At 39.0% G+C, this 27,022-nt stretch overlaps 1 protein-coding gene across 2 annotated transcripts; it reads right to left on the bottom strand.

Moving 5' to 3' along the window:
• Positions 1 to 487: 487 nt before the first annotated feature.
• sec24a (SEC24 homolog A, COPII coat complex component) lies at positions 488 to 26,158 on the bottom strand. Of its 2 annotated transcripts, none has more exons than XM_031730155.2 (23): positions 25,773 to 26,158; positions 22,303 to 22,923; positions 16,055 to 16,255; positions 15,173 to 15,235; positions 14,395 to 14,558; positions 13,797 to 13,984; positions 13,453 to 13,555; positions 11,738 to 11,864; positions 11,460 to 11,569; positions 11,045 to 11,157; positions 9,796 to 9,914; positions 9,413 to 9,468; positions 8,995 to 9,201; positions 8,416 to 8,539; positions 7,931 to 8,089; positions 6,985 to 7,158; positions 6,633 to 6,743; positions 4,878 to 5,053; positions 4,491 to 4,628; positions 4,220 to 4,324; positions 3,575 to 3,667; positions 3,335 to 3,438; positions 488 to 2,234 (listed from the first exon to the last, which is right to left on the bottom strand). In XM_031730155.2, exons 1-23 carry the CDS (start codon positions 25,831 to 25,833, stop codon positions 2,120 to 2,122), a joined length of 3,432 nt encoding a protein of 1,143 aa, XP_031586015.2. In that variant the 5' UTR covers positions 25,834 to 26,158; the 3' UTR covers positions 488 to 2,119. The 2 variants fall into 2 exon arrangements, with proteins under 2 accessions (XP_031586015.2, XP_031586017.2); XM_031730157.2 differs by having other exon boundaries at positions 11,738 to 11,861.
• Between the last annotated feature and the right edge of the window lie 864 nt (positions 26,159 to 27,022).

Genomic DNA, 27,022 nt, shown 5'->3' with positions numbered 1-27,022 from the left:
CTGTTACATAAAGCCTAAGAATTATTATTAATGTGTACTTTAGTTTTTACAATGCCTGTACAATTAGGGGACACCCTTAACTGACAGAGTGGGCCCCCATCAGCCTGAAGAACCAGAGAAGCCTCTCAGATTAGAGAAAAAACCTAAAATGAAGTTTACTTTCCTTCAACATGAGTACTGAAACTGAGGTCTGAGGTCCTGTGCACAAACACCGATGATACAGAGGTAGAAATTCATCAGTGCTGCTACTGTTTTTGAACAGTATATAGATGTGGGACAAAGCCAACATTGAGGTTCCACTTTATACTCAAGACACAGCTAACAACTAACAGGTAAACCTCCACCCACCCTCCAACCAATTTTAAAGTTTCAAACTGAAACGACTTCTGTTGTGTAGAAAACGAAGAGTTGATTCATCGTAACATGTAGACGAGGTCTATTCATGTTGTCCATGTAAGTCAGAAGAGAAGTCACAGGTCAAGTCAAATTTGTATTATTTTCTACTTTATTTTTTGGGTGTTAAATTAATTCAATTTCTTGTTGAAAGGTGAGATCATTCTAAAATGCCAGTGGCTTTATATCTGTTTATTTACTCCACTCTCTCCACACACACGACTGGTGTTATTTTAGCTGTAGTCATGTGACTAACATCCAGTCCTCAGCAAGTTAACTCTGTACAAAAACAAAGCTGCTTTTTATTTTCATCAGTATTTTTTTATGAAAAACAAAATTTCTTGTGCATGAAGACCAAAACATATTTGTCTGTTCCTAAATACATTTTTGTTGATATAATACATAGATTACAAACTGTATGAAATCAGACCAAACCAAAAAAAAAAAAAAAAAAAAATCTCGATTCAAATGCATTCAAGAGAAATATTGACTGATTTGGTCCATGTTGTCTTTTGTAGTCTTTGTGTTCACAGAATAAACACTGTTCACCCACCAAAACACAAACTACACTTAAAAAGTCCCAACATTTTATTTTCTTAGCGTCATTTCAACTTATTTATACTAAAATCATCAGCATGTCTTTACCTTTATATAATGCAATCTTTTAATATACAAGTATCAATAAGCATGATTAAAAGATCACAATGGCTTTGTTATGTCTGTGTTAAAGAATTTCCCATATCCTATTATATTAAAATATTTCATATATAGAGTCTGTATTTAAACAGAGGTTTTAATAATAAAAAGTGAGTTCCCATACAAGGCAATTATAGAATTTAATCAGATTGGGAGTCTCATAAATTAAACAATCAGAAAAAGAAACAAACAAACAGAACAGCAATGTCGTCAGAGGTGTTCTGAATGTCCAGAGAGAAAGAGCGAAAAGATGAGCGACAGATCAGACCGATGAAACCACCTTCCGCTGCCAAATCCAAACATTCGAGGCAGCGACGGCAACGAGGCTGATCTGCCTTCAAACACCTTTAAAATTCAGGCTTTCAAACAACAGAGTCTACAGATTTGTTCAACACACAAGTATAATGACTGTCAAATAAAAAGCACACGCTCTCTCCTTCAGGTACAATATAAGAGTGTTGTTAGAGCTCAGCTGCTGTGTGTACAAATACTCCAGGTGACACCCAAAAAACAAAACAGTCTTTTTGCCGGTTCCTTCCTGTTTTATAAACTAGTCTTAAGCGTACGTACATATGTTTGACTCGTATTAATAAAGACTGTGCTTTTTCCAAACACTTCACACTTCACACATCTGTTTTCCTGCACTGTTTCTGAGCACTACCTCAGTTAGACAGCATTGTTCTGTGAGAATAAACACTGATTCATTCGATCATTGACACAATAATCATCCTGGATTTCTTGTTTCTTCAGCAGGGTTCAAAAGTGCCCAATAAGCATCAGAACCAATTATTTGTCACATCCTCGTCACATGACTTGATTGGGCTGATGCCTCGTGTTAAGTTCAGCTCGGGTTTTTCCCCCCCTCAGAGATATGGTGGACCACAGCTGAAGAAGGACCAAGAAGCGACCTTGAGTGTGGTCTCACTCACACGCATACACACTCTCACACCATATACATATATACTCGCACACGTACACTGACGCACATGCTCGCTTCAATGTTCCCTCGTCTCCGCAGCCACACTGAAGATTATTTGGAGATTTGCTGTTGGAGGTGAAGGAGGAACTCGTAGTACGACAGGGCCGACTCTGTTCGGTCCTCGATCATGTTTTGCATAAAGCTGGCTTTCAGCTGGCTCTCGTCCCTGAGTCACGTGATAATGGGTGGGAAATAAGAACACAATGAGAAGACATCAGTTGGGATTGCTCCTACATATTCAGGTACTACAGATGTGCAATTTAAGATACTTGTGTTCATTTTAACAGAGAAGAAGAGGAGATGCTTAAGTTTTTGAGAGCATTTCCTTCAACATAGCACAGTTGCAAAGCCTATATTTTACTATTTTGTTAACATAACCTGAAGTCTGTACTATAAAGGAGGGTTAGGAGACCTGTTGACGACCATCTGGGACTTTTCCATCAATAGTCATGAAAGAAAAATTGATTTTTGCTGACCAGTTGAAAAAGTGTGACGCAAACCAGAAACATAGACCATGGGCTTTCAAAGTAAAAGCTGCGCTTCAGCAGTACAACCAACACATTTCAAAAGGAGCAACTTTTACACTGAAGGCGAACAGTCTCTGATTGCGGTCTGCAACACACTTTTCAGTTTCTTAACTGCTCAGTGAGTAGTCAATATCTGCCCTGCAAACTAGAGGCAAACGCAGCAACTCCATACCCACCAAAGCTACTGTAAGGTGGTTTTCAATGCTGCTCCGTAAACCTCTTTGCTTGTTACACAGATAGCAAAAAGGTCTATAGGTTTAGGAGATCATCTACAGTTTTTGTCTTTACTTATCAGCCTCAATAGGAAATACAGACCCTCATAAGCCACTTGCCTGACATGATTTATTTATTTTTTGAGTACATTATAGTTAGTATTATAAGCGTTAAAGTGCTATAATCCTAAAGGCACAGGGTGGCTTGTATTTGTTGACCTTTTTAGACTCTTTTGTTTTGATGGATTCTGAAAGATCAAGTCTGAAACTGTCTTATATGCCCTGAGAAAACATTAAGTCAACACATCAGCCTATTAAAAACAGTTACTATAGTGAGATTTTAGCTTTTATACAGATAAAGCTATAAACTGATCTTGATCTTTTACCTGTGGAAGAGTGCGGGAAAAATTGACAGGACTACAAAAAGTATCGGTAGTTTATAACAGTTCTTAGCCAGACCACCAGGGAGCACACTTTTTACTTTTGCAACTTCATTCATTCTTTTCTAATACCCAGTGACGTCCCACCTGATGATATGCAGGGAGGGGAAGAATGGCCTCTGATCTCTCAGCCAACCAATGAAAGCTCTGGTTCTCTGAGACTCTGCGGTGTCCAGTTCAGGGAGCAGATACTGTGGGAGGAAAGCAACAATTTTTGTTATCAGCAAGTAGGGGAAGGCGTCAACATATGGAAATGTAGCTGTGCTGCATGTTTTGAGAAGTCTTGTTACAGAGACAGAGCAGTTGACCCAAAGTAAGAAATCCTACCAGATTATCAGGCACGGCAGCGTAGTTTGGAACTCCTAAGACCTGTGTGAGGAAGTTGGAGTGGCAGTTGCGTCCAATCCACAGATACATCACCTTTGGGAAGAGAATGAGGTTCATTTAAATATCTTTAAATGAAGAGCAAGAAGATTACAGTACTGAAAACTGTCACTGAAGAGCTAAACACCTCCTTTAAGTACAGCTCAGTAAAGCTCATAACTGATGTTTTTAATCTAGAACTGTGCTACATGATTATGTAAAATTTTGAGTGTACAAATTATTATCAGGCGTGGGGGGAGAATGATTAGTGTCATGGAGAGAGCTGTAGTAAGGCTTCATCACAGAGCTACACATTTGCATAAGTCACACAGAGAACAGGCACTAGTGATACAAAATGTGCAGTTCAGCGATTTCTCATTTTCTCGAAAAGGAAATCTCTCTCACTATGCCAATATTAGCACATTTTAACATACAGCCACAGAAAGAAGCTTCATCTAAAGAGTCTTTAGCACTGCTGTAAATAAGTGGGAGAAATGTAGGAAATAAATCAAATGAGACATTCAGTGTGGGAAATGCCAAGCTGTAATTTTGCCCAACATCAGCTTTTAAAATTGTTAGTTTGTTTTGAGAGCTCATCTTGAAACGTACAGTTCCAGCATCCATGAGGAAAGCTCCTTCCCTGCTGAGCTTCTCCACAGACAGCTGCAGCAGTCTGGGCTGAGGGATGGTCCGCTCGTTGATGTTTAATGCTCCCTGAAGATGCAGAAAAGAAAAGATCACTTAGTAACGAAGGAAACCTGAAAATAAATAAATTCCTTCCTAAAATGGTTTTAGTCCAGTCATGTAATCTTAAAACTACACATCACGCATAAAAAGAAATAAAACACAGGGCTTTGAAACTTAAATTCATCCTCCTCACCTCGTCAGTCAGGTCGTCGACACGGTACAGAGCAGGATGGATCATCAGCATGGCGTAGGCCAGTGGCTGGTACTTCAGCTGAAGCATGGCAAACACCCGGTCATCCAGCCTGGTGCTGGTGCCTGTCCTGAAGGCTTTCTGCAAAGCGCACATATCAACACACCAAAAACCTTCAATAACGACTCAATGGTGGGGTATTCAAGAAATGCCTCTGAAAGTAGAGCCAGCTTGTGTTAATGTTCATAAAAATTAGTGAATTTAGCAAAGAGAGGATATAGTAGATCGATCTTTACACAAAACAAACGTACGTTCAAACACAGGGAAAGGTTGAAAATCAGTCAGTGGAAAAGATTAATGGCAGTGTAACTGTTGTGTAAACCAGCCAACCTGTTTGAGCAGCGCAAGAATGTAGAGCGGGAAGAGTCTGAGGCAGGCCGGGACCAGCAGGCCAGGCTGCTGGATTGTCAACACAGACTGCCGGTAAGACATCAGCGAGTCGATAGCAGCGTTGGTCATTGCGTCTCTTGCATCGCTCAGACTTGCCGTCACCGAACGGTCCACAGCTGTCGAGAGGGACATTAAGAACCTTTAGGCAGATATTTGTGGGATTAAACAGAAGGGCTGTCCCTACAAACAACAAAGACTACCAGAGTAGTTTAAAAAAAGGCTCCAGTCTCACACCAGTTATGAGACAATCATGCATTTTAGGTCTGATACTGTAAAATAAGGGGCGCTGTCCCTACACCATTTTCAAAATTAAAAAATCTGTGATCAAGACCTCCATAATTAAATTTTTTTAAGATAAACAATATATTTTAAAATCAGAATTTTATGAACATTTCTTACCTAATTTAACTGAAACAGAAAAATAATGCTTCTCTTTACCAGAATATGGTAAACGAAATATTTGTGTGATTAAAAGATGAACTTTATAAAACAGATTCATTAAATTATATTATCAGATGAGGGTTTTATCTGCTAATCTAATTCAACTAAGAGCAAAATTGTTCCTGGTAAAATTCACAATATTTCTGACATTTCAAAAACTTATTTTCCTTCATAGTAACATTCTTCTAATAACCCCCAAAATCTTGCATAAGTTAGGAAGAAATAACATTTCAATGGAGACTATGAAGTCAGTGTGAGGAAAATAAATAAATAAATTTGTGTTTGTATAAACTTGTGTTTGACAGAATGAATGACCTAATAACCTGTGGCTGTATTAGCACTTGTGGGTAAGCGACAGTTTTCTTGGTGGGCCAGTAAAAGTCTGATCTACTTACCCAGAGGGGGAAAAGAAATGCATGCTGAACACTGCTAAGTGACCGGATTTTATGCAGTAGGACATTTAACTACCAAATTAATTTTCTGTGAATTTAAAATGAAAAATATTGATGTCCATCTTTGAGATGTTAATATTTGTGACATGACCTGTAAAAAATGCTTATATTTCCCAGCAGAGCTTAGCATAAGGATTAGTGTGTATAAATCTTTTTGAGTATTACCCTTGTGTATATTACAGTTGCCATTACATGGCATGGCTGAGCCTTACTATGCATTTGAAGTCACAGTGCTAAAACAGCCACGCTCCACCTGATCGTTATAAGATTAAAATGAAATAAACTCCTCTGAAACATAATATCAGTATCTGTTCTCCAAGTTAACATCAGATGAGCCAGCACAGATTCGAATGCTCAGTATAGAATGGTCGCTAGGCAACCGCAGCTGTCACCACTCATCACTATCTGTCAGTGCTTATAACAGCGAAGACGATGAAAACCCTGTGAGGATTTAGGATCCAGCCAATTAAAACAGTATTAACTGTGACAATGAAGAATAATCGCCTAGTTATGCTTTCCACAAATCCAAGTTTATCCATATTTTACAAACACACAATCACAAATCCAGAAATTTACAACTGGTGAAGACAAAATTCTCACACTGTTACTTCACTTTCACATTTCTGTCTACAATTATTATACACAAGTTTCAAAACAAACATAACTGGTAATAACTATTAAGTATGCAAAAGAGATGTGCAAACTGACCAAATAAAATTAAGTATGAGTGGTAACAAATAACAAAATAATTGTAAAACTTTATTATCTCATGTTAAATTTTAGAAAACAGTTTAGCACGTACCCATGCAAGCCAGCAGCCCAGTGATGGCTTGAACATCAGCCCCAGCAAAGATATCCGACAGAGAATTAACCACAGGGAGACACAAAGTGTGCACGCGGATCCTCCTCTCTCCTGTAAGGGACCATTCATGTTATTTAAACATATTTCTGTTCTACCCATTTATTGCACTATAAAAATGTTTTAAAAAGGACATCTGCTCCTCATTTGATAAAATTACACTAAGTAGTTCCATCTTATGTAATAATAATAATCATAAGCTACTATTTGCATGGATGTTTTTTTCCATTTATCACCACTATTCTGCAAAAAGATAAGGAACCGAACAGGCTCGTCTAAGTGAGCGTGTGCGTACCTTTGCTGGAGGTGTAAAGCAGTGCAGCCTGGAAAGAGACAACCTGCATGTCATCAAGGTTTTCCTCGATGGACATCTGAACTGCGAAGCCGGCGTCTGGGTTGACGTTGGGGAGGGACAACAGATCTGTGGAGCGCACAAAGAAGTTTCCGTGGAACGTGTGGATGGACAGACCTGCATAGGAACACAGAGAGAAAAATCAATCAGACTGGACTGCAGTATCTTAAAAGGTAGCCAAAAAACAGAAACCATGAATGTGTCCAGACTCTAGAAATGTGTTTTTCTTTCTATAATGACTCAGAGTTTAAGCTTTTATGTCCAATTTCCATGATGAGCAAAATTCAGGGCTACAAAGGCTGGACTGTTTGTAAATACAGCAAAAACCGAACACTATTGGGCAAGAGAATTTGTAAAGCATATTTCTGGTTCATTCAACCTGCTGCAATTTCCATTGTCAGTTTTGGCTCTGTAAGTCATGCTAACTTTACACTTCCCACCAAAGCTGGAGAGATTTGGGAAAAATACAACCCCTCACACTTGCCTTGAGAGGTAAACATTAAACTTTACCCCCCAAAGCAGACCTTGGTGTTAGCAACAGTAAGCATATACTACTACTACTTTTACTAATAAATCAAACATGTAAAGAGAATTTGAAGTTCTATGACTCATATTTGGGAATTTGTAGCTGTAAGGAAGAGTTTTGAACCAATTACCAGGATTTCTGAAAATGATTTCAGAGTGAAAATCAAAACTATTTGTATTATTATTACTACTATCAGCCCAAGTGTATTTATCTAATTGTGCCTTGGATGCTGATTAGACCACATTTTATGCCTAATCAGTGCAGAGTTGGTAATTCCAAACAGTTTATAAACAACATCTTGCAACGGTAACCTTCACGTCTATTCAACACTCATTCATCTCTAGCTCTTTTGTGCCCACAGACCTTTGGTGCAGCGTATCCTCATGACAGCCTCAAAGCCAATTTTCCTGGTTAAATATCTCTTCAGATCCTTCTGGAAGCGCTCAACCTGAGCTGGGTTATGCTGGTGGTGGTAGGATGGGTAGTAGTAAACACTCCCTGCTGAATATCTGGATATGCATCCTGCAATAAAGAGAGAACGCACAGAAGTGGAGAGAAAAAGCTTTAAAGTTTTGAAAAAAACAGACTGGTTAATTTCTCTCAATTTCCATCTCGCTAGGGAATGAATAAAATCTGATAGCATCATTTCGGGAATCAGATTTTCCCTCATTAATGACAAATATTTTTGTGCTTAACGTTTTTACCACTCAAGAGTTTTAAAATCTAGGAATATGAGGGGATTTTTTTAAGCAAGAGGTTATGTCAGCATGATAAAAAATAGCAAAAGGTCCACTGCATCTTCCTTTTCCCTCCATTGTCTCCCGCCAATCCATTGAGATGAGACTTACCAAGAGATGCCAGGTCACAGTACTGAGCGCTGAGCAGGAACAAGTCTACAGCCACCTGCTGGCTGGAACAGTCCAGAGCCAGTTTCTTGTAGAAGTCTGTCGCCGGCGCTAAGTGCTGGATGTCCTGAAAGGAATGCACATCAGATAGCACCATGAACATAAAGTGTAAATGTAAAGTAACAACTCAAAAGTCGTCCAAAGTAAAACAAATTTTTACAGTTTGTGGAAAAGCTGACATTTTTTTAATCCTGATTTAATCCTCTGGTTTAAGATTACCAAAATCAAAGAACTATAAACATAAAAATTTAAATCTTCTCTTTCTGAAAAGTTATAGTTTTTCTATAATAAATCTGATCTTATTCCAAAAAATGTGCTTTTATTTTGCATTTATTAGAAAAGTTTAAAACTAGCTATCAAATATTAGTCATGTCCATTTTTGTTCCATGACTGACTTGAAACACTAGTCATTAAGACTTTGTTTAATATAGTTATGGCAACTGGTGCCTACATTTAACACAATGGCTCTGTTGGTTATATTTAAATCCCGCTGTATACCATTCAGCACACTTCTCTCATTACCTTGGCAGATGCCCGCTGGTTGGGGTCCTCTCTCGACTGCAGTGCCCCAACACCGAGGTTAGGCAGCTGCGTCTGAAACACCGACATGCGCCCTCCAGTGGGGGACAACAACTTAAAGGCTGCTTGCAGAGCTGAACCCAGGGCGGACTGCGTCTCCATCGTCTTCTCAAATAAATTTGGCAGGCTCTTCAGCAGATCCTGCACAAGCTGCAAAGCAAATCGGTGGACGTGAGTCATATTTTTATGGCGTGTTATCGCTATTAATCAGAGAAAACGGATATGAATATAAAGCAGCAATCAATTTTACTTCCTACACAGTGTGAACACATAGTAAACTGTTACATTTAATCTCAGTTTCAAAATACAGTCATTTATAAATTAAACAACACAGGACTTTAACAAAACGAGCATTTCTGACCTCTTTGCATTCATTGAGGTTTACTAGAAGGCTGTCTGGTGTTGGTAAAAAGATATCTGTGGAGAGCAAAATGTAATTATTTAAACAAATATAACAGTAGGTAATGACAACCATAAATCAAACAGGGGAACCATAAAGTGATTTCATTAAGAAATAGAGTCGCTGCATGTGGTGCAACAGCTTTTTACAAAGTTTCACTTAAAATAAAGGGGACAAAACATGGCTGTACTAATTTACCAACATGGCATTCATGTTTAGTGAGCCAGTCAGTCTGTGACCTTATATGTTTGCTGGTTCTCGATTCCTGCAGTAAGTTGGCGCACAGCTGATGTCAAGTTACTGTGATAATGAAAGTGTGGCCTTTGCCGTCAGCTACGTCTCACCTTCTATGTCAGACACGATTAGCATCTGAGGCTGGGAAAGTCCCTCCTGGAGGTTGTAGAAGTGGATGGTGCTGTCAAAGGTGATGAAGCCTACCTTTGTCCGTGAGTCTCCAGGAAGTCTAGGACACATAAACACACACACTTCAGTAAAGCTTGCCCTTATGTGTCAGGGATAACCTATTTTCATCGTAGTTTGCAAGGACCCAAATTAAGATCCTTCCATTAAGGTATTATGTTGGATCGTGTTACTACACATAACAGAAAATAACCATCTGTTGATCAAATATGTGGACAGGTGGTCAGAGTCAGCCTACCAGAGGGTCCAATTTGTCCCACTGGGTAGTTTTGTAAAGAAAACCCCTTACTTCAAAGAAATAAGAATCTATGGAGATTTTTTAGGTCTACACAAATTATTTGAACCATCTGAACAGATCTCTGTTCTTTAGTCACAGTGGCTCTATAAAAAGGGAACAACCTTCAGATGCAAATATTAACTGTACATGTTCAATGTGAGCATCCGCCAACAGTATATGACAGAAAATAAGGTACACTATATTGCCAAAATTATTCGCTCGTCTACCTTCACATGCATATGAACTTGGGTGACATCTTATTCATTTTATTTGAATCTATGGGTTTTCATATGATGTCAGCCAACCCTTTGCAGCTATAACAACTCTTAAACTCTTCTGGGAAGGCTTTCCTTAAGGTTTAGCAGTGTGTGTTTTTTATCATTCTTCCATTCCATGAAGCTCTCTACAAACTGTTCTTGAGCTAAGCTGAAGGCCAAATTAAGTCTGGAGATTTGTAGCGACTGACTGGAGAAAGTTGGTGACCTCTGTGCACTATACGCCTCATTGTTGCACAGGTGAGATCCTATCACAGTACCATGCTGGAACGGATGGAGTTCCTGAGAATGACCCATTTTTTCACAAATGTTTGTAGAAGCAGGCTGCATGCCTAAATGCTTGATGATTGGAACACTTCAATACAATAATTTGGATACTTTTGGCAATATAGTGTAGGCCAAATTTAAAAACGTGTGCCTACATTTATCCAGGGCCTAGAAAAAATTGTTACACTGACCCATTAAAAACATATCGGTATATCGGTTTCCATGCACTTTAGGTCTTAGCTGTGAATGTGCCTGAGCCCTATGTATATTTTAAAAGTACTCCGGAAAATTACTGTTAAAAAGGCTATTTTGTCGAAAGGACTCTAATGAATCAAAATTAAAGGTTGTACATACGAATTGATGTTGTCCAGCAGTGACTGACAGAACACATTTAGGTAGCCTGTCTCCACTGCATTGTGGGAAACGTCCAGAACGAAGAGGTAAACAGCAGGCTGGGGTGGTCTCAGCTGAACAAAATCAGGGCAAACACAAGCTAGTTAAAGCAGGGTTAATAAAAAGAGACAAAATTACTATCACGTACACAGAAGACTGCACAATTTCCAACACTCAGAATTTAATTTAGCAAGTTAAAATAGCAAGTTAAAAGCTTAAAATAACCACTAACTAACTTTGCCCCAAGACAGAGTTCTGGAAAGTAAATCTACCTCAGCTTTCAGATCATAATTCTTCAATTTTACATGACTTTGAAAATGCCAGTTTTATAATAACATGGATTTAACTGGTGACAGATACAATGTTAAACACCTACCATGTATTCTGAAGGAGCAATGAACTCAATGGTGGCATTCTGGACCTCAGGTCTTTTGTGTGGTTCTCCATATGATCTGCTAACAGGGTTGTACATGAACTCCTCTGGAACTACACACAAACACACAAAACTTCCAGTGAGATTTTAGTACTGAGTCAGATCTTCTACCTGAGGTGAAAACACATATGAACTCTAATAAAATCCTCTTTCCAAAGTAGGTGACATTATTCTCTCTTTATACTTAATCTGTGGGTGGAAAAAACCCTCCTGTTACTTACCATCATTAACCCGATAGCAAAGGTTGCACTTCCACCTTCTCTGGTCCAGGAAAGAGACAAAGGGATTGATGTAGGTTCTGCAGGACCGACACCTAACAATCGTGCTGGATGTCACAACAGGAAGCTGCTGTATTTATAAAAGCAGATGAGAAACAACTTCTGTGAGACGAGAGCCTCGAGGCAAACATCATCTGGTTTGCAGCTTATTTTAAATGGCATTTCAATAAAGACGTTTCTTGTTGCTGTCCAAGCTGTGAAATGTCTCTGGAATTTGTGTCCTCAATTAACAGGGAAACATAAACGTAGTCGCTGTGATAGATTTGCCCAGGGGTGTATTAAGTCAAACCCTACTGGGAAATAAACAGCTGTTAGGAAGACACTGTTTAACTAATACAAATTTGATGCAGCTCGTGCATCTTTATAAAGATAATATAGCTGTTATATGTTGCTGTTATATGAGGATGACACATTTTAAAAATGGCTCTGGGAATGCCTCGTTTTTAAAAGCACCACTGATGAGATTAGACAATTAGCTCCTGTAATATATATGATTTTTGTGGGGAATTCATTTAATGAACTAACCGTCACAGGTATATGTTTAAATAAGAAGCCAGAGGAATGAGGCACCTATTCCAGAAAGACATAGAACAAACTCATTCGCTCCGAGTTAAGCATGTGTGTGCCACTAAGTAAAGAGGAAAGTCTGTTCCACTGAAGGGAGGCATTATTGCACTTTTATCATTCAAACCAGACATGCAGCAGTAAAGGAACCCGAGTTAAAGCAGCAGAAAGAGTCAATATCCTAACTCTACATTTTATTCAATGCAGTCCTCTCATTTATAATTTAGTCTTTTGTCAATGTGTGATAAAGTGCCAAATGCAAGGTTTGACCCAATGATAATGATGACATAAAACTGCATGGAAGCGTTTAAGATAAACACAAATTCTTATCCACTTCAGATTAGAGAAAAACAAACAAAAACACAAGTTAATACATGCAACCTATATTCATAAACAAGTCTATAAATATTCTCACCATATGACATAGTAACATAGCGATATATGGAGAGAAATTCGTGTTAACGTGTGTTACGTGTGTCAAATGATTAATACATGTGCAAATGCATAATACTGCAACCCTTGCACTCATGTAAATAACCAAAATAAGTCACTGCTTCGAAAGAGATTTGAATGCTGGGAGAAAACTGAGACATCTGAGCTTTGGGTGTAGTCCAGTATCGTTTCAAATAGAGCAGACCTTTTTTCTAAACAGACAGAAATACCTCGCCACCCTCTGTCTAGAAACCATTAACCTACACACTCTAAAATTACCTCTAATTGTTGTTACATGATAATGACTACACACATTTGTGACTAGATTGTCTCCTATGTGTCACCAATATTATGTGTATAACAATTTAAATGTGAGGACAGAAATCAGTGCTGTCTCCTCACACTCAGGATTGATCATAAAAGTGACAATGGTAGTAAACATAGGCCCCGGGTAACAAATCTCCAGCTGGGATTGTGGTGATGTGTATGACATGTAATTAATGTTCTCTGCTTTGAGATAAACGAAAGATAGACTCAACATTTATTGCCGAAAACCTGCTGACTAGCAGGTGAGGTTCACAGTGGAAGCTGTTGGAGTAACTGACCCAGTTAAACTGACTGATGACTGAGAGTGAACGTTCAATATTAAATTGACAGGTTACCGAGAGGTCTTTGAAGGGGTGAAGCAGCAAGCCCAGTGGCATCTTGGCTTTATTGAGCAGAGACTGGGTCTGAGGGATGCTGGTCAGTGTAGAGCGAAAAACTCTGGAAGCACACAGAGTGACAAATTCAGCGTTTAGGCTGTGCGCACTTAACACTAAACAGTGATATGATTAAAGTCCCACGTTAAATGTAGCATTTCTTAATCATTTATAATTTTGAGTTTAAAAACAAAAACTAAACAGAGATCAGTTATAGTATTATTAGCTATATGAGATAGAAACACAATCAATTTAATGAAAGACAAAAATGTCACAACACGCAAAATTAGTTCATTATGACTCACTCTGGGCTGCAGTTGAGTTTCTGCAGGTCCTGGGTGAGGCAGGGTGTCGGGGCAGGGACTGGGGCCGGTGGCAGCAGGTTCCTCTCTTGCAGGAGGTTGACCACTCTCAGGGCCTCTGGGGTGCTGGACTGGAGGCTCATGGCTGCTAACGATGGGCTTAGCTGAGCCGGCCCTGGGCCACCAGGTGGCTGAAAGAAACAAACAAAAAAAAAAAATTACATTAAGCCTAATAGTCTAATAATATTTACTTGTCACAATAAATGTGAGAATTTTGAAGTCCACACGTGTTCAAGTGCTTTTTCCTAAATTTGTATCTTGAAATAAAATCAATTTAAAACTGATTTAAGCATTTGTTCCAAACTGTTCCCTCACAAGCCCTTTACTATAATGCACCTAAGTTTGTTTAGCCATTCCAGTTCTATAACCAGTTCAACCCTATGCAACAATGAAAAAAACAACCCAGTGTTGGTTATTCTCCTTTCCATATAACCAGCACGTGTTTTGCATTCATGTGCAAGTCAATGACAAGCGAACAAACAAACTGTGTATGCAAAGTGTTCTAAAATTATGTGGAACTGGGTTGTGACCTTAGGCTCACCTGCTGATATGGCTGAGGTGCTTGAGTGTAAGGCTGCGTGGCGGCTTGCATCGCAGGGTGGATGGGAGGGGTGGCGTGGGGAGCTGAGGTGTTCTGGTACCCGGGAGGGAGCGAAGGGTAGTGGCCCAAGTGCCGACCGGGTGGTCCAGGCTGAGTCGGGCCAGCTATGGAAGAAACAGTAACATGAAAAACATTTACACTTACAAAGGCTTAAATGAGAACTCAAATAGCAGACATCACTAAAAATGGGAAGCTCTGTGGCTGACAGGTATACACAGCAGCAGGCATATTAGTCAACGGCTTAAAATAAAACCCAGTGCCAATGTTTCGTGGTAATGAGGATTTGAATGGGTTTCCCTCATAAATGTGTTTTTAGAGGCCTAAGCTACTTAATGTTTGTCTACACAAACAATGACTGTTAACAGAAGTTGTTTATTGTGGATTTTGTTCTTTTTATGGGATTTGCTGATGATATGAAAAGTATATTACACATTCTGAGACGCCTGCTGGTATGGAACCAAAGGAAAAAAAGAAAACAAAAGACTGTTCACCAGAGCTCACAGTCACAGTGGGATTTGTGACAGTTAATATTTAGATATTTGTACTGAAAATGGAATCCAGTTGGGATTCAAGACATACATCACACAATTAAAGATTGTACAATAAAATGTAGAAATGCCTCATATTCGTCAAAAACTGCACGGACAGGCATTTGCAAAGACTGCAAATGTGACTGCTGTGTGCACAGAATCCAATATGTGGCAGAAAACCGCCTTACCCATTTTGTTGTCAAGATGATTATAGCTGTTTGATGCTTGCGGGCCATTGCCAGCCACAGCTCCTGTTTCAAAGCAAACACAGACATGATATGAATAATTTAAGCAACACTTTGCCAACCACAAACAACAGGGATGGAACAAAATGAACTATAAAAAGGGTCAAAACAATGACAATATTAATGATGACGAAAATTAAAGAGACACTAAACATATTTATGGGAAGTATTTTTACATTGGTGATTTTAATATTTAGAAGTTGAGTCACATGGGAGACATGGTGAGCCTGGATGACTGAAAAGGTAAAACACACCATCAAGAAATAATTGTTTCCATGGATGCTCAGTTTAGCACTAAAAAGATACAGAGTTACTATGAATGCCATTACAACATTACAATATCTCTAGATTATTTTCATTTTATATGCATTATTCTTTAAAACTATGAGATGAAACCTCTGTATATGCTCAATAGTACATCCACAGATACATGCAAGAACTGTACAGATGAGACAGGACTGGCAGCACAGCACTGACACAACATCTAAGAGCTGAAAACTGATTTTGCCACACCTGGACATTCAATATCTCCCTCCTGGCTGTCGGGCTCAGTTGGGGAAAGAGTGCTGTTAACAACGCCCCCACACTGAGCTGGCATGTAGTGGAAGGAGTGGAGGGAGGGAAACAATGGAAGGTGATCAGGAAAAAAAAAATATAAAGAGATGATAACACGTTGGCTTATACAAAGGATATGCAGTCATTAAATATCACGATTAGCACATCTGTGGGAGTAAAATGTTTAATGTCTATTCTAATGTTTCCAAATGTGCTGAGATCTGGGCACTGTGTTTTTAAGAAAAGAAAAAAAAAAAAGATTACACTTACCATCTGCTTTAGGTGGTGGAGGTGTGGCATTAGCCACTAGAGGTCCAGTGGGAGGTGGTGTGGGTTTCATTGTTGGTGGTGGGCCTGCAGGTGGTGGACCTGTAGGTGGTGGACCTGTAGGTGGAGGCCCATAAGCAGGCCTGTTCGACTGGCCTTGGTATGTATGGGGCGCCATGGGATTCATTGGTGGAGGTGCCACACCTGCAGAGAAACAAAGACCGTAATTCATCATGATTTCCTCTATTCAATGTATAATGAGCTAATTACTCTGCAAACAAGATGTGAAAAATTTGTGATGAATGATTTTCCCAGTTTCTTTGACACGAGACCTGGAAATCTTTAAAATTAAAAAGCTTGAATCAATGACTATGTTTATCTTTTCTTCTCTTTAATAAATGACTAATTCATCAGAAACCAGTGTAGCTTGTTTCTCTGGCACACAGCCGTGACTTTAGCAACATCTTCTATCATCCCTGTGAAACTGGTGACATCATGATACAGCTTTCAGCTGGTCAGTTATCACTTCTAAAATTATGTCAAGGTTGCAGTCTATGTAAAACAACTCCAACATGCTATCATGTACAAGACATTAGAGCAGGGGTAGGCAACCTTTCTGATGGCGAGTGCCATTTAAAATTTCCTCAGAAGTCAGTGTGCCATATGATTGCATTAGCAATAAATTTAATAACGCTCTATATTAACAGTTACACACTATATAGAACCACTTTATAGAATTATATTTGCAGATGCTGGCAGCTATCAGCGAATAGTTATCAGCTATTTTGAAACAAACAAAAAAAGACACTTTTTATCCATAACAAGAACTCCAGAACAGCAAATACAGAAAATACAAATGCTATTTATGGTCTCCTCACAACAATGATAAGAAAAATAAACTGGGCCAATATGGTATGTTTGCTAATACAGAGATACACATGTTAATGTGATCTCTGGTCTCCCACTCAGAGACACAGGTCTCCGAGTGTCCAGCATTCAGACGGCTACCTGAGGACACTCATGTGATAGAAAATCTGCTCACACAGATATGTAGAGCCAAATACTGTCAATAAGGCCTCTGCAATGTTCTGAAGACAGTTAAACTTGTCAGGTAGTGATGTCCAGCAGGTGAAAATGCAAGCTCCATGAACATGCACATCTATGGATTCCAGCTATTTCGATGTTATATGTATGATTTCTATACATTTTATGTCAGATAAAAACTTTGGTTGTAAGCTTCAGATAATTATTTAATAACAGCCAGACATTTTAAATGAGAATAAGAAAGTATTTCTTTGTGCCTCCCTCTCCCTGTTAATGCCCTACCTGGCCCCCTGGCAAAACTTTGCTAGATCCGCCCCTGCACAGTTACCAGCTGTCAGCTACATAGAAAAGGATCCTGGTGTTATTTGTCTCTCAGAAACAGCTCATAACTGCCCTTCAACTCATTCATGTCACCTAAAAGGTAAACCTGTTTCTCCATCACCTGTTCAGCTCTGATGATTCAGTAAGGACATCTCCTGGTTTCATCTTCATGTTTCCCTCTCACCAGATATACAAACCATCATGACCAGCAGCTTTACAGCTGTGGCTCCAGCAAACATCAGCTGATACTAGAAAGTAATATTAAATAAATTCTAACAACAGCTGATCAAGCTTAAACGTGCTGCTGTTGTTTAGCGCGACATCCGCTGGTTTCCTCTTTCTGGCGCAAAGTGGGAGATAAACAAACACAAGAGAAAAGCCGATCAGCTGATCATTGATCGTTTCATGATTGAGCAACAGGACAGGGAGGGGGAGAATGAGAGAAGAAGAAACAGCTGAAAGCGTAATGACAGAATAACTCCAGCTTTGTGTCTTTTTTTCATTCTAGCTGAAGTCCGGGACAAACTGTGTTCCTTTTCACCTCAATACGAAACGCGTAATATTTACTCTGAATACGAGACAATTCCGTCTTTTTACAGGCAACTCTACTAACTAACCTTATGAATAAAATACAGTTCACTATGGTATCACTAACATCAAAGCACCCACCCAGCTGTATAGAAACTCCGTCATGCTAGCTAGCATGCAGTACGAGTTATTGTAACTGACTGTAAAAAGTCAGCACAACGAAAATAAACTCCACCTAAACTTGGTTTATATTTGACCCAGACAGACTGCAGGTCATAACTTCTTACCTGAAGTTCAGTTCACCTGAGACTCGGACCGGCGGCTGCCTCGGGTCGCTCCTCCTACTGCCTCCCCTTTCTCTCATCCACCTGAGGCCTCCACCACTTGCTAATTTTACTGAATCTGAGGAAGCTTCGCCATAGCCACCACCAAACCACTGAGTTATTTTTACACACCGACCAGCATCTGGCCAATCGACCACCTTTCATTGTTTATACCGTTACAAAGGAAAAAGAAGTCACCCGGCCACCGAGCAAAAGCCCGATGGCCAGTCCAGCATTGGTCGTGCTATCAGTTAACCCTTCGCGTGCCTAGGGTTGCCGACCCCTGCATTAGAGTGTACTGTACCACACTAAGCTCCAGGCTGTGGTGACAACAGCTGGTGGCACTACTAACCTACAGCAAGTTAACCTCAGAGCACAAGTGAATTTATCTGTACTAACACACCAGCTAGTTCAGGACTGTCTGTGCCCAAACAAACACTTCTTGATGAACTTAGTGATGACTGAAGACAGCAAGTATGTTTACTCTTTTACTATGTTAATAACGCAATTTCCTAAGCTTGTATGCTAAGAGTGGGCAACATTTGCTTTCTGTCTTGAAGAGAGAGTCCCATTTTACCTTCTTAAGTTAAACTCCATCAATTTGCTAGACAGCATTACCTCCTTTACAACAGGTCTGGCCAAGATGTTTCTATAAGAAACAATTTTTGTTTGTTTATTTGTTTGTTTTTTGCATTAATATGAGACACTCCAAACTAAAACAATCCACCTAAAAACTTATTATTTAATTTTTGTAATATTTACTGCTGTAGAGCAGGTGCTTGCAGCAATGAACTAAGAAATTATAAAGGTTCACAAACACAAATTAGGAGCAAATATTTAGCCAGAAGAATGACTAGTGAGAATTCAATCATTTTGTCTATGACTTGGACAGGTATCTGAAACTTTAAAACCGCTGCAGTACAGACCTGTATCACCAAATTAGAGTGAATTAAGACATCGACAAAGATTACTAAATACATTAAGTTATTAGTAATTATGATGTATGTCAAATGATAGCTAGGACCAAATCCAATCCACTGGAGTTATATGCCTGATCATCTCAATTCCTTTCATTAACACTGCAGTGGTTTTCTAACAGTTCACAATGCAAAGCAAAGATTTCGTTCCACACTGTGGGAGATAACACAATAGTTGCACTGATGCTGGAAACCTATGTCCTCCTACTTTTCTCCACCCAAAAAACACAAAAACAAAAAACGACCTGACCTATATGAAGAAAATCTTAATAATATTCATCCTTAATGAAGTTTTAAAATGCAGTTTGGCAGGTTCATTATGTATATAGACATAAAATGGCTTCAAGTATGCTTTTGCAGACTGGAGCAACTCAACAGAACAAAATCCTATTTTATGATCACAAGCATTTTTTTTTACCACTTAAACTAAATACAGGCCTAAATAATGCCCTTTGTGCCCACACAGCGTTCATTAAAAAATGATTTATGTAGTAAAAGCATAACTAGACAAAGAACTTAAAAAAAAAAACCTTTCCTTTACAGTTTTCAAATGTTACAGAAAATGTTTTACTAATAATAATAATAATAATGATAATATTATTAACAGGAAGAAGAAGACACATAGTTCTGATGGTGCAATTTTCAATCAAAGTTGACTGTAAAATTAAAGACTAAAGCAACCATTTGACCTCTGCAAAGACTGCACTAAAACAAACAAATGAAAAAAAATCTAACTTAAATTACAGAAATGCTTTGTGAAATCACTTTGCCTCTGTGGTTACATATTACACAACCAATTTGTGTCAAGCTAAAATCATGTAACAAAGCCACTTCCTGTTACTAAGATTCTTTATGAGTGTTTTTTGTTACCGCTGTGAGCTAACTGAAGGCTACCCTTAACCCTCACAGGAAATTAAAAAATAACCAATATCCTTGAGATACAAATGAGTGCAACTGGTTAATATCAACAGCAGAAACCATTAATCTGTGCATTTTTCTACCACCAGAGGCTGTGCCAGAAAGTAAAAGTGGTCCAAAAAGCCAAATTATATTCAATGTAAGAAACAATATAGTTTGTATTTGAACTTTGTATTCAGACTAAATGAGTTTCTGTGCTTGGGAGGGAGCCAGAGGCCACAGCAGGCCAACATGATCAGTGTAGGAACAGAGGGCAATGTCCAGCTCCAACATATCAGCATTCTAGATATGCATATCTCCAACACATATCAATCAAAGAAGACAATGACAGGGAAAAATTAAAGCAATCACGCCAAAGAAAAGATACCAGAAAGGAACAGCGTCAAACTTAACACACACTACAGTATGTATTTTCAAATAATTAAATAGGCAATAATTGCATGATAATAATTGGTTAAAGTTCAGTGCTTTCAGTGAAACCCGACAGGATGATTCATCTTTTTACTGTTTTGACCCCAGGACAGGGGGCATCATTATGGTTTCATTTGCAATAACTAAGAATTGTTGCCTCACCACTGTGTAATTACATCTTTTTTTAAAAATGAAATTGCATTGGGTTAGTGCAGTGGCCTCTGGAAGTTCAGTGTTTTACACAGAATTCAACTGAACAGTGCATACAGTGGTGTGAAAAAAATGTTTGCCCTCTTCCAGATTTCCAAGTGTTTTGCACATTTGTCACACTTGTTTCAGATAATCAAACAAATTTTAATATTGGACAAAAATAACCCGAGTAAATACAAACTGCATTTTTTAAATGACGATTTCACTGATGAAGGGAGAAAAGTTATCCAAACCTACCCCGGTCCTATGTGAAAAAGTAATTTCTCTTCTTGTTAAACATAAATTAACTGTCACTAAACCAATTTTTTGAAAAGCTGAATTCAGTTTCACTAAACACACTCAGGCCTGATTACTGACAGACCTGTTGAAACAAGAAATCACTTAAATAGAACCTGTCTGACAAAGTGAAGCAGGCTAAAAGACCTCAAAAACAACACATCATGCCAAGATGACCAAAAAGAACAAAAAGGCTCATGTCACATTTGCCAAAGAACATCTTCATGATCCTCAAGACTTTTGGGAAATTACTAAGATGAACAGTTATGACTGACGAGACAAAAGGTGAACTTTTTGGAAGGCATAAGTCCCATTACATCTGAACTAAACTGACACAGCATTTCAAAAAAGGAACATCATACCACCGGTAAAATATGGTGGTGGTAGTGGGATGGTCTGGGGCTGTTTTGCTGCCTCAGAACCTGGAAGACTTGCTGTGGTATATGGAACCATGATTTCTGCTGTCTACTAAAGCATCCTGAAGGAGAATGTCCAGCCATCTGTTCGTGATCTCAAACTAAAGTGCACTTGGGTTTTGCAGCAGAACAATGATCCAAAACACACCAGCAAGTCCACTTCTGAATGACAAAATGAAGGCTTTAGAGTGGCCTAGTCAAAGTCCTGACCTGAATCTGACTGAGATGCTGTGACATGACCTTAAAAAGATGGTTCGTGCTTGAAAACCCTCCAATGTGGCTGAATTACAACAATTCTGTAAAAACAAGTGGCCAAAATTCTTTCACAGCACTTTTAAGGACTAACTGCCAGTTATTGCAAACACTTGATTGCAGTTTTTGCTGCTAAGGGTGGCCCGACCAGTTATTAGGTTTAGGGGGGTAATCACTTTACTTTTTTCCCCTTAATAACAAACACCTTCATTTAAAAAGTGCATTTTATGTTTACTTGTGTTATCTTTGTTTTGTGATCGGAAACAAAGTGTGACAAACATACAAAAGAACAGGAAATCAGGAAGAGTGCAAAAACTTTTTCACACCACTGTATATGCCCTTTCCAATAACATAATAAATAATACCATATGTATTTGGTTACATGAAATAACAGTAACAATCAGTTCCATCGCAAGGACAGACTCCAGCTATAGGTGGAGAAAGGCCTTGTTATGCTCTTTATCCTCATGAGTTTAGCTTTCCACTTGTCAATACGCCCAGGCTTCCCAGCCTAGTAAAGTCTATATATGGGGAAACACTGAGTATCTCTTTGTTATATGCCTTGATGTACTTACCAGGCTGTGTATAGCCGTGCAGAGAGGTGGGAGGCATTCCTGGGCCCGGGGGTTGGGTGGTGCTGTGAGACATGTTGGGAGGTGGTGGTCGTGGTGCTGAGCTGTAAGGTGCTAATGATGGCAGTGATGGCCCTGCTAAGGTTGCGGCTGGATTCACATGATTTGCCACAGGGCCCATTGGAGGCGCACTAATGGAGGTTGCTGGCCCCAGTGGTGGTGTAGATGTGTTGTACTGCCATGCTGGAGTCATGGGCTGCTGAGGGTTGGGGTAGTAGCTACTAGAAGACACAGCAGGAGGAGGTGGTGTTGCCTGTGCAGGAGGCATTGACATCCTAGGACCAGGACTGGGGCTGGCAGACTGAGGAGGGGTATGTGATGGATGACCTCCCATTGGAGGCCTGGGCAACAGTGGCTGGCCTGCAGAGGATGGGTAAGAGGTGGGTGGTGGGCCTGGCTGATATGAGCTAACTGGGGGAATAGGCTGGTATAGCCCAGCTGGGTAAAGTCCAGGGCCAGGGGGTGCAGGAGCTTTGCCCTGCACTGGATTGTATGGTGGTTGATTAGTCATCCCATAACTAACCCCTGGTAGCTGCTGGAGGGCAACAGGATTCTGTGATGGACCTGGAGACCAGAGGAGGATAAATACAGACATGTTAATACATTTTTCTCAAAGTTCCCTCTTTGAGTAATTAAAATCAAACATGAAAATCATTTAATTCTCAGGTAATTTTATGTCAATTTTATTTTTTATGAAAGCTCTTATTTCAATCCCTTTGTTTAGGGGAAAACATCTGCCCGACTACTCTTTCTGTACCAGATGCCAACATTTTTACAACGGCTGCAGCTCTTTAAATAACAGTATTGTCATGTATGATAAGAGTTATATCTGAAATTTAGCCTTAGGTTCAAAAGCAATAAAGCCTTTAGCGTTACAGAGAGATGTAACCAGCAGTGTTATAGATTTCAAACCAGGGGCTATTGTTTGAGATTCAAGTGCGTTTTAATTAAGGCAATCCACTTGCTTTAAATGTTTTTATATGAAAAACAGATGGCACAGTGCTGGCAGTGAAAACCACACGGATGCATCAAATGACCAATGAACCGACAGCCAGAGGAGTAATCTCTTTACTTGGATTTAATTTGCTGTGATTTGCCCTCAGTGACAGTGGGTTTCGGGCTTACTTACTGAACACAGCAGTGATAAAAGCTGACACTTGTGTACCATTAAAATGCTGAGTTTACTGTGCAGATACTAGGCTAAAAATGTGACACAAACATCTCAGTTTCAAGAGTGTCAAACATTAATAACATTAGGTGATGTAAGACCTTGTTATGAACAGGAAACAGATGTCAAATTCTAAATGAACAGTTATGAGGAAGAAGGAAGGAAAGCAGGACAAAAATTACCTCAAGAAAGATCTAATCGGCACACTTTAAATTGCAGCATCAATGTGATGCCGTTTGTGGCCTAAACGATTATGTAATGCAAGCATTTCACTACTATGCACTTATTCCTTTACTTTATAACTGACGGCAGGGCTAAATCAGCAGAGTGAAAAGGGATTAGAAAACTTTTCTCAACATGCAAAGATAGATGGCAGAACATAATCCAGTAATCTTTGCCCTTTCTAAATTCTGAGAAAGTCAGAAATCATAAAGTCCCGAATGTGATATCAGACCTTTCACTCCATTTAAAAAAAAGAAGAAAAAAAAAAGAAGCATCTAATGGTAAAATTAGAAAAACTTTCCTTCAGAGTAGAAAAATAAAACCCATGTGAATCTAGATGTGAGGGTGTAAATGTGCATTACAATGATTAAAATAATGAAAGCAGCTGAAAGACCACTTTATGACAGCAAGTTCAAATAGTGAGGCTGTTAATGTACTGGAGCTGTTTAACTCCAAAGACAAAACTAATAATTTCAGTTTAAATGGGAGAATGACCCAGGGGTAAGTGCTGTAATGAAATTATTACTAAATTGTCTTCAAAAGTTCAACCCTGTGCTGCCAGCAATACTAATACTCAAGACAAGAAAATGAACCTAACAATAACTGGGTATATGATAATGATACCAAAGAAAACATAAATCAGTCAAGGAAAAAACAACAACAACAACAACAACAACAACAACAAAAAAAAAAAAAAAAAAAAAAAAACTCTCTCTCACACACACACACACACACAAAAACCACACCCTCACCTTAGAGCGTATGCAGGGGTTTGTAATGGACAGGTTCCTTATAACTGTCTTTAGTCTTTATACATGAAGCTTAGCATTATAATATGACATTTCTGTCCATTCATAAGTGATGGGAATTACACCTGATATATGGGAACATTTTCTTAAACAATGATCCATATTCTCACATTAAAATTTCATTCGCATAAAGACAACCCAGGATAACAAATATTATTCAAGTCATGCCATCCATGATTGGTAATTGGCATTGTTTATTTTGCACTGTTGTATTTTTAACTGAACTGCAATTAGAAAAAAGAAAAAGAAAGAAAAAGCAATGGTATTTTAAAATGACCAAGACCACATGTACTCATTTACAACTTTTGAATTGGACCTGAGGTATTATGACCTTGGGATGCTGTTGTCTGCACAGAACAAGAAAGCTATTTCAGGTGCAGACTAATTTGATTGTGAAATATCACTGCTTCACTGGAAAACCATAAAAAGATATGAATAACCTGAAATTAAGACATTTATCTGTTTCAGGCTGGGGAACGCTTTGCTTTAACATATTTGGATGGTCCCCAACGTGCCACATGTACAGAAAAACGCAGGACGCAGACAAGCCGGAGCTTTTAAGCCAGCTGAAAATCCGTACTGCACAACAGTGAAAGAACTAGTAAACAAGCAAATGTAATTATTCACTGCCACTAAAACTACATCGGGAGTTTAAAAAACAACAACAACTAAGCGATACACTGTGAATACACGAGTTACGCTGGGCAGAAAAGGTTCAGGCAAATCCAGCAGCATGAAAGGAAAAAAACAATTACTTTTCAAGTTATCGACGAGCTCGCATTATATCTACGTGTATTATATTACGTTGTGTGGAGAAAGGTAGGACAACTGAACACCTGTCTCTATAATTTTATGGTGCCTGATGAGTCCTATAATCAACCTGTTGGGCTGCCACCTCGACACAGGAAAAGTAGCAAACATTCAAACACTAACTAAATGTGTATATATAGCGTAACTTAAAGACAGAAACTATTTTGGTCATGTTAAGTCATCGAGGTAACATAGATCAAGATTAACCTCAGCTCTACACCTGACAGGTCGCCCCTACTTAGCTACCTATCGTTACAGCGTTACTAAGCAAGTCAGTTAGCTAACAGCTAGCATCAGACACAAGATCCAAGAAGTGCCGCTAGTGCTCGTTTGTGACTACCGAAAGCCAGTTAGCTGTTAGCTACTTCGCCTTGAAGTAAATATATTTAATAAAAGTTACTCACCATTTGCGTATGTCTGCCCTGTCCCAGTCCCGTTCTGAGAATTGAACCCCGCAGTTGACATCTTGAAACAGACACCAGGATCTAATTTAGAGGTGCTTAGTTGGCGAAAAGCTAGCTGCGACTTTAGCTGGCTAACTAGCTGGCTGACAGTCGCGGGTAACGTTTAAACCTGTAGCTCTGACGGTGCGTAGCCTGCTCAAAGCGGCGTCCGCGGCGACGTCTCCTATTATCTCAAAAAAAAAAGTTGATTAGGTGACTTGTTGACGATTACAAGCCCATCGCTATTATCAAAAAAACCCGTTCGGCTATCTACGGGTGAGTAACGATGGGCCTGGTCAGAGTAATCGTGTCAGACACTTCTCCCCTTTCACCGGAAGCTGGGATCACCCAGCAGGATCAACGTAGAAACTGTCGGGCATGCGCAGTATGTACACGTGGCATTTCCTCCGGTGCACAGGATTTTCCAGTGTACTAGAAACATCATCGAGTTCATGGACAATCACTATGCATTTTTTGAGAAGCTGCTCATTTAATAGGACGTGAAATACAACCTGCGATACTTTTTCTAACGTATGGTGGAATCTTCTAATCTAAGTTAAAGCACTAAAAGAATATGCTATAGTTTGTCCCCAGGTGAATTCTTTTGGACATAACTGTATGGAAAAACAACCACACATAAACCTTGGTTAGTTGGGAATAAGCCTTAACTTTATAATAGGGTTAGTGTAGTTTAATTTATCATTTTTTTGCATTTGATTAAACAGTCAAACACTGGAAACATTTAGACTTGACATTGAGTTTTCTTACAACTTCTATGAATTCCGAGCCATTTGTTTTGTCCTTGTATGCAACTGGGAAAAATCCAGCATCATTGTTTTGAAAGTGATAAGAAAGACAAAGGGAATACATTTGTACATTACTGTTTTTAATCACTGGGTAAATTCCATATTAATGAGAACAGGTGGACAAACTCCAAATCAGATGTTTGACCATTTTTGTCAAGAAATGCAGAAATGTGACAACAAAACTTGAAGAATAAGAAGTCAGTTAACTATAATTTGTTAATTTTCTTATTCGTTTTTGCCTGGAGTTTATCCTTCTAGTCATATGCACGTAATATGATGTGACCTATACATTTTGTGCTTATAATATAAAATGAAATAAGAATTGCTGAAAGGAAAAATGGTCTACAAGTCCTATACATTTCAAATAATCTGCAAAATAATTAAAACCTACATGACCTGTGCCTA

The sequence above is a fragment of the Oreochromis aureus genome, linkage group 10 (genome assembly GCF_013358895.1).
Source record: "Oreochromis aureus strain Israel breed Guangdong linkage group 10, ZZ_aureus, whole genome shotgun sequence".
Taxonomy (NCBI): Eukaryota; Metazoa; Chordata; class Actinopteri; order Cichliformes; family Cichlidae; genus Oreochromis; species Oreochromis aureus.
The sequence above is the reverse complement of the archived record's forward strand: the minus strand, read 5'-3'. Positions and strand labels throughout refer to the sequence as shown.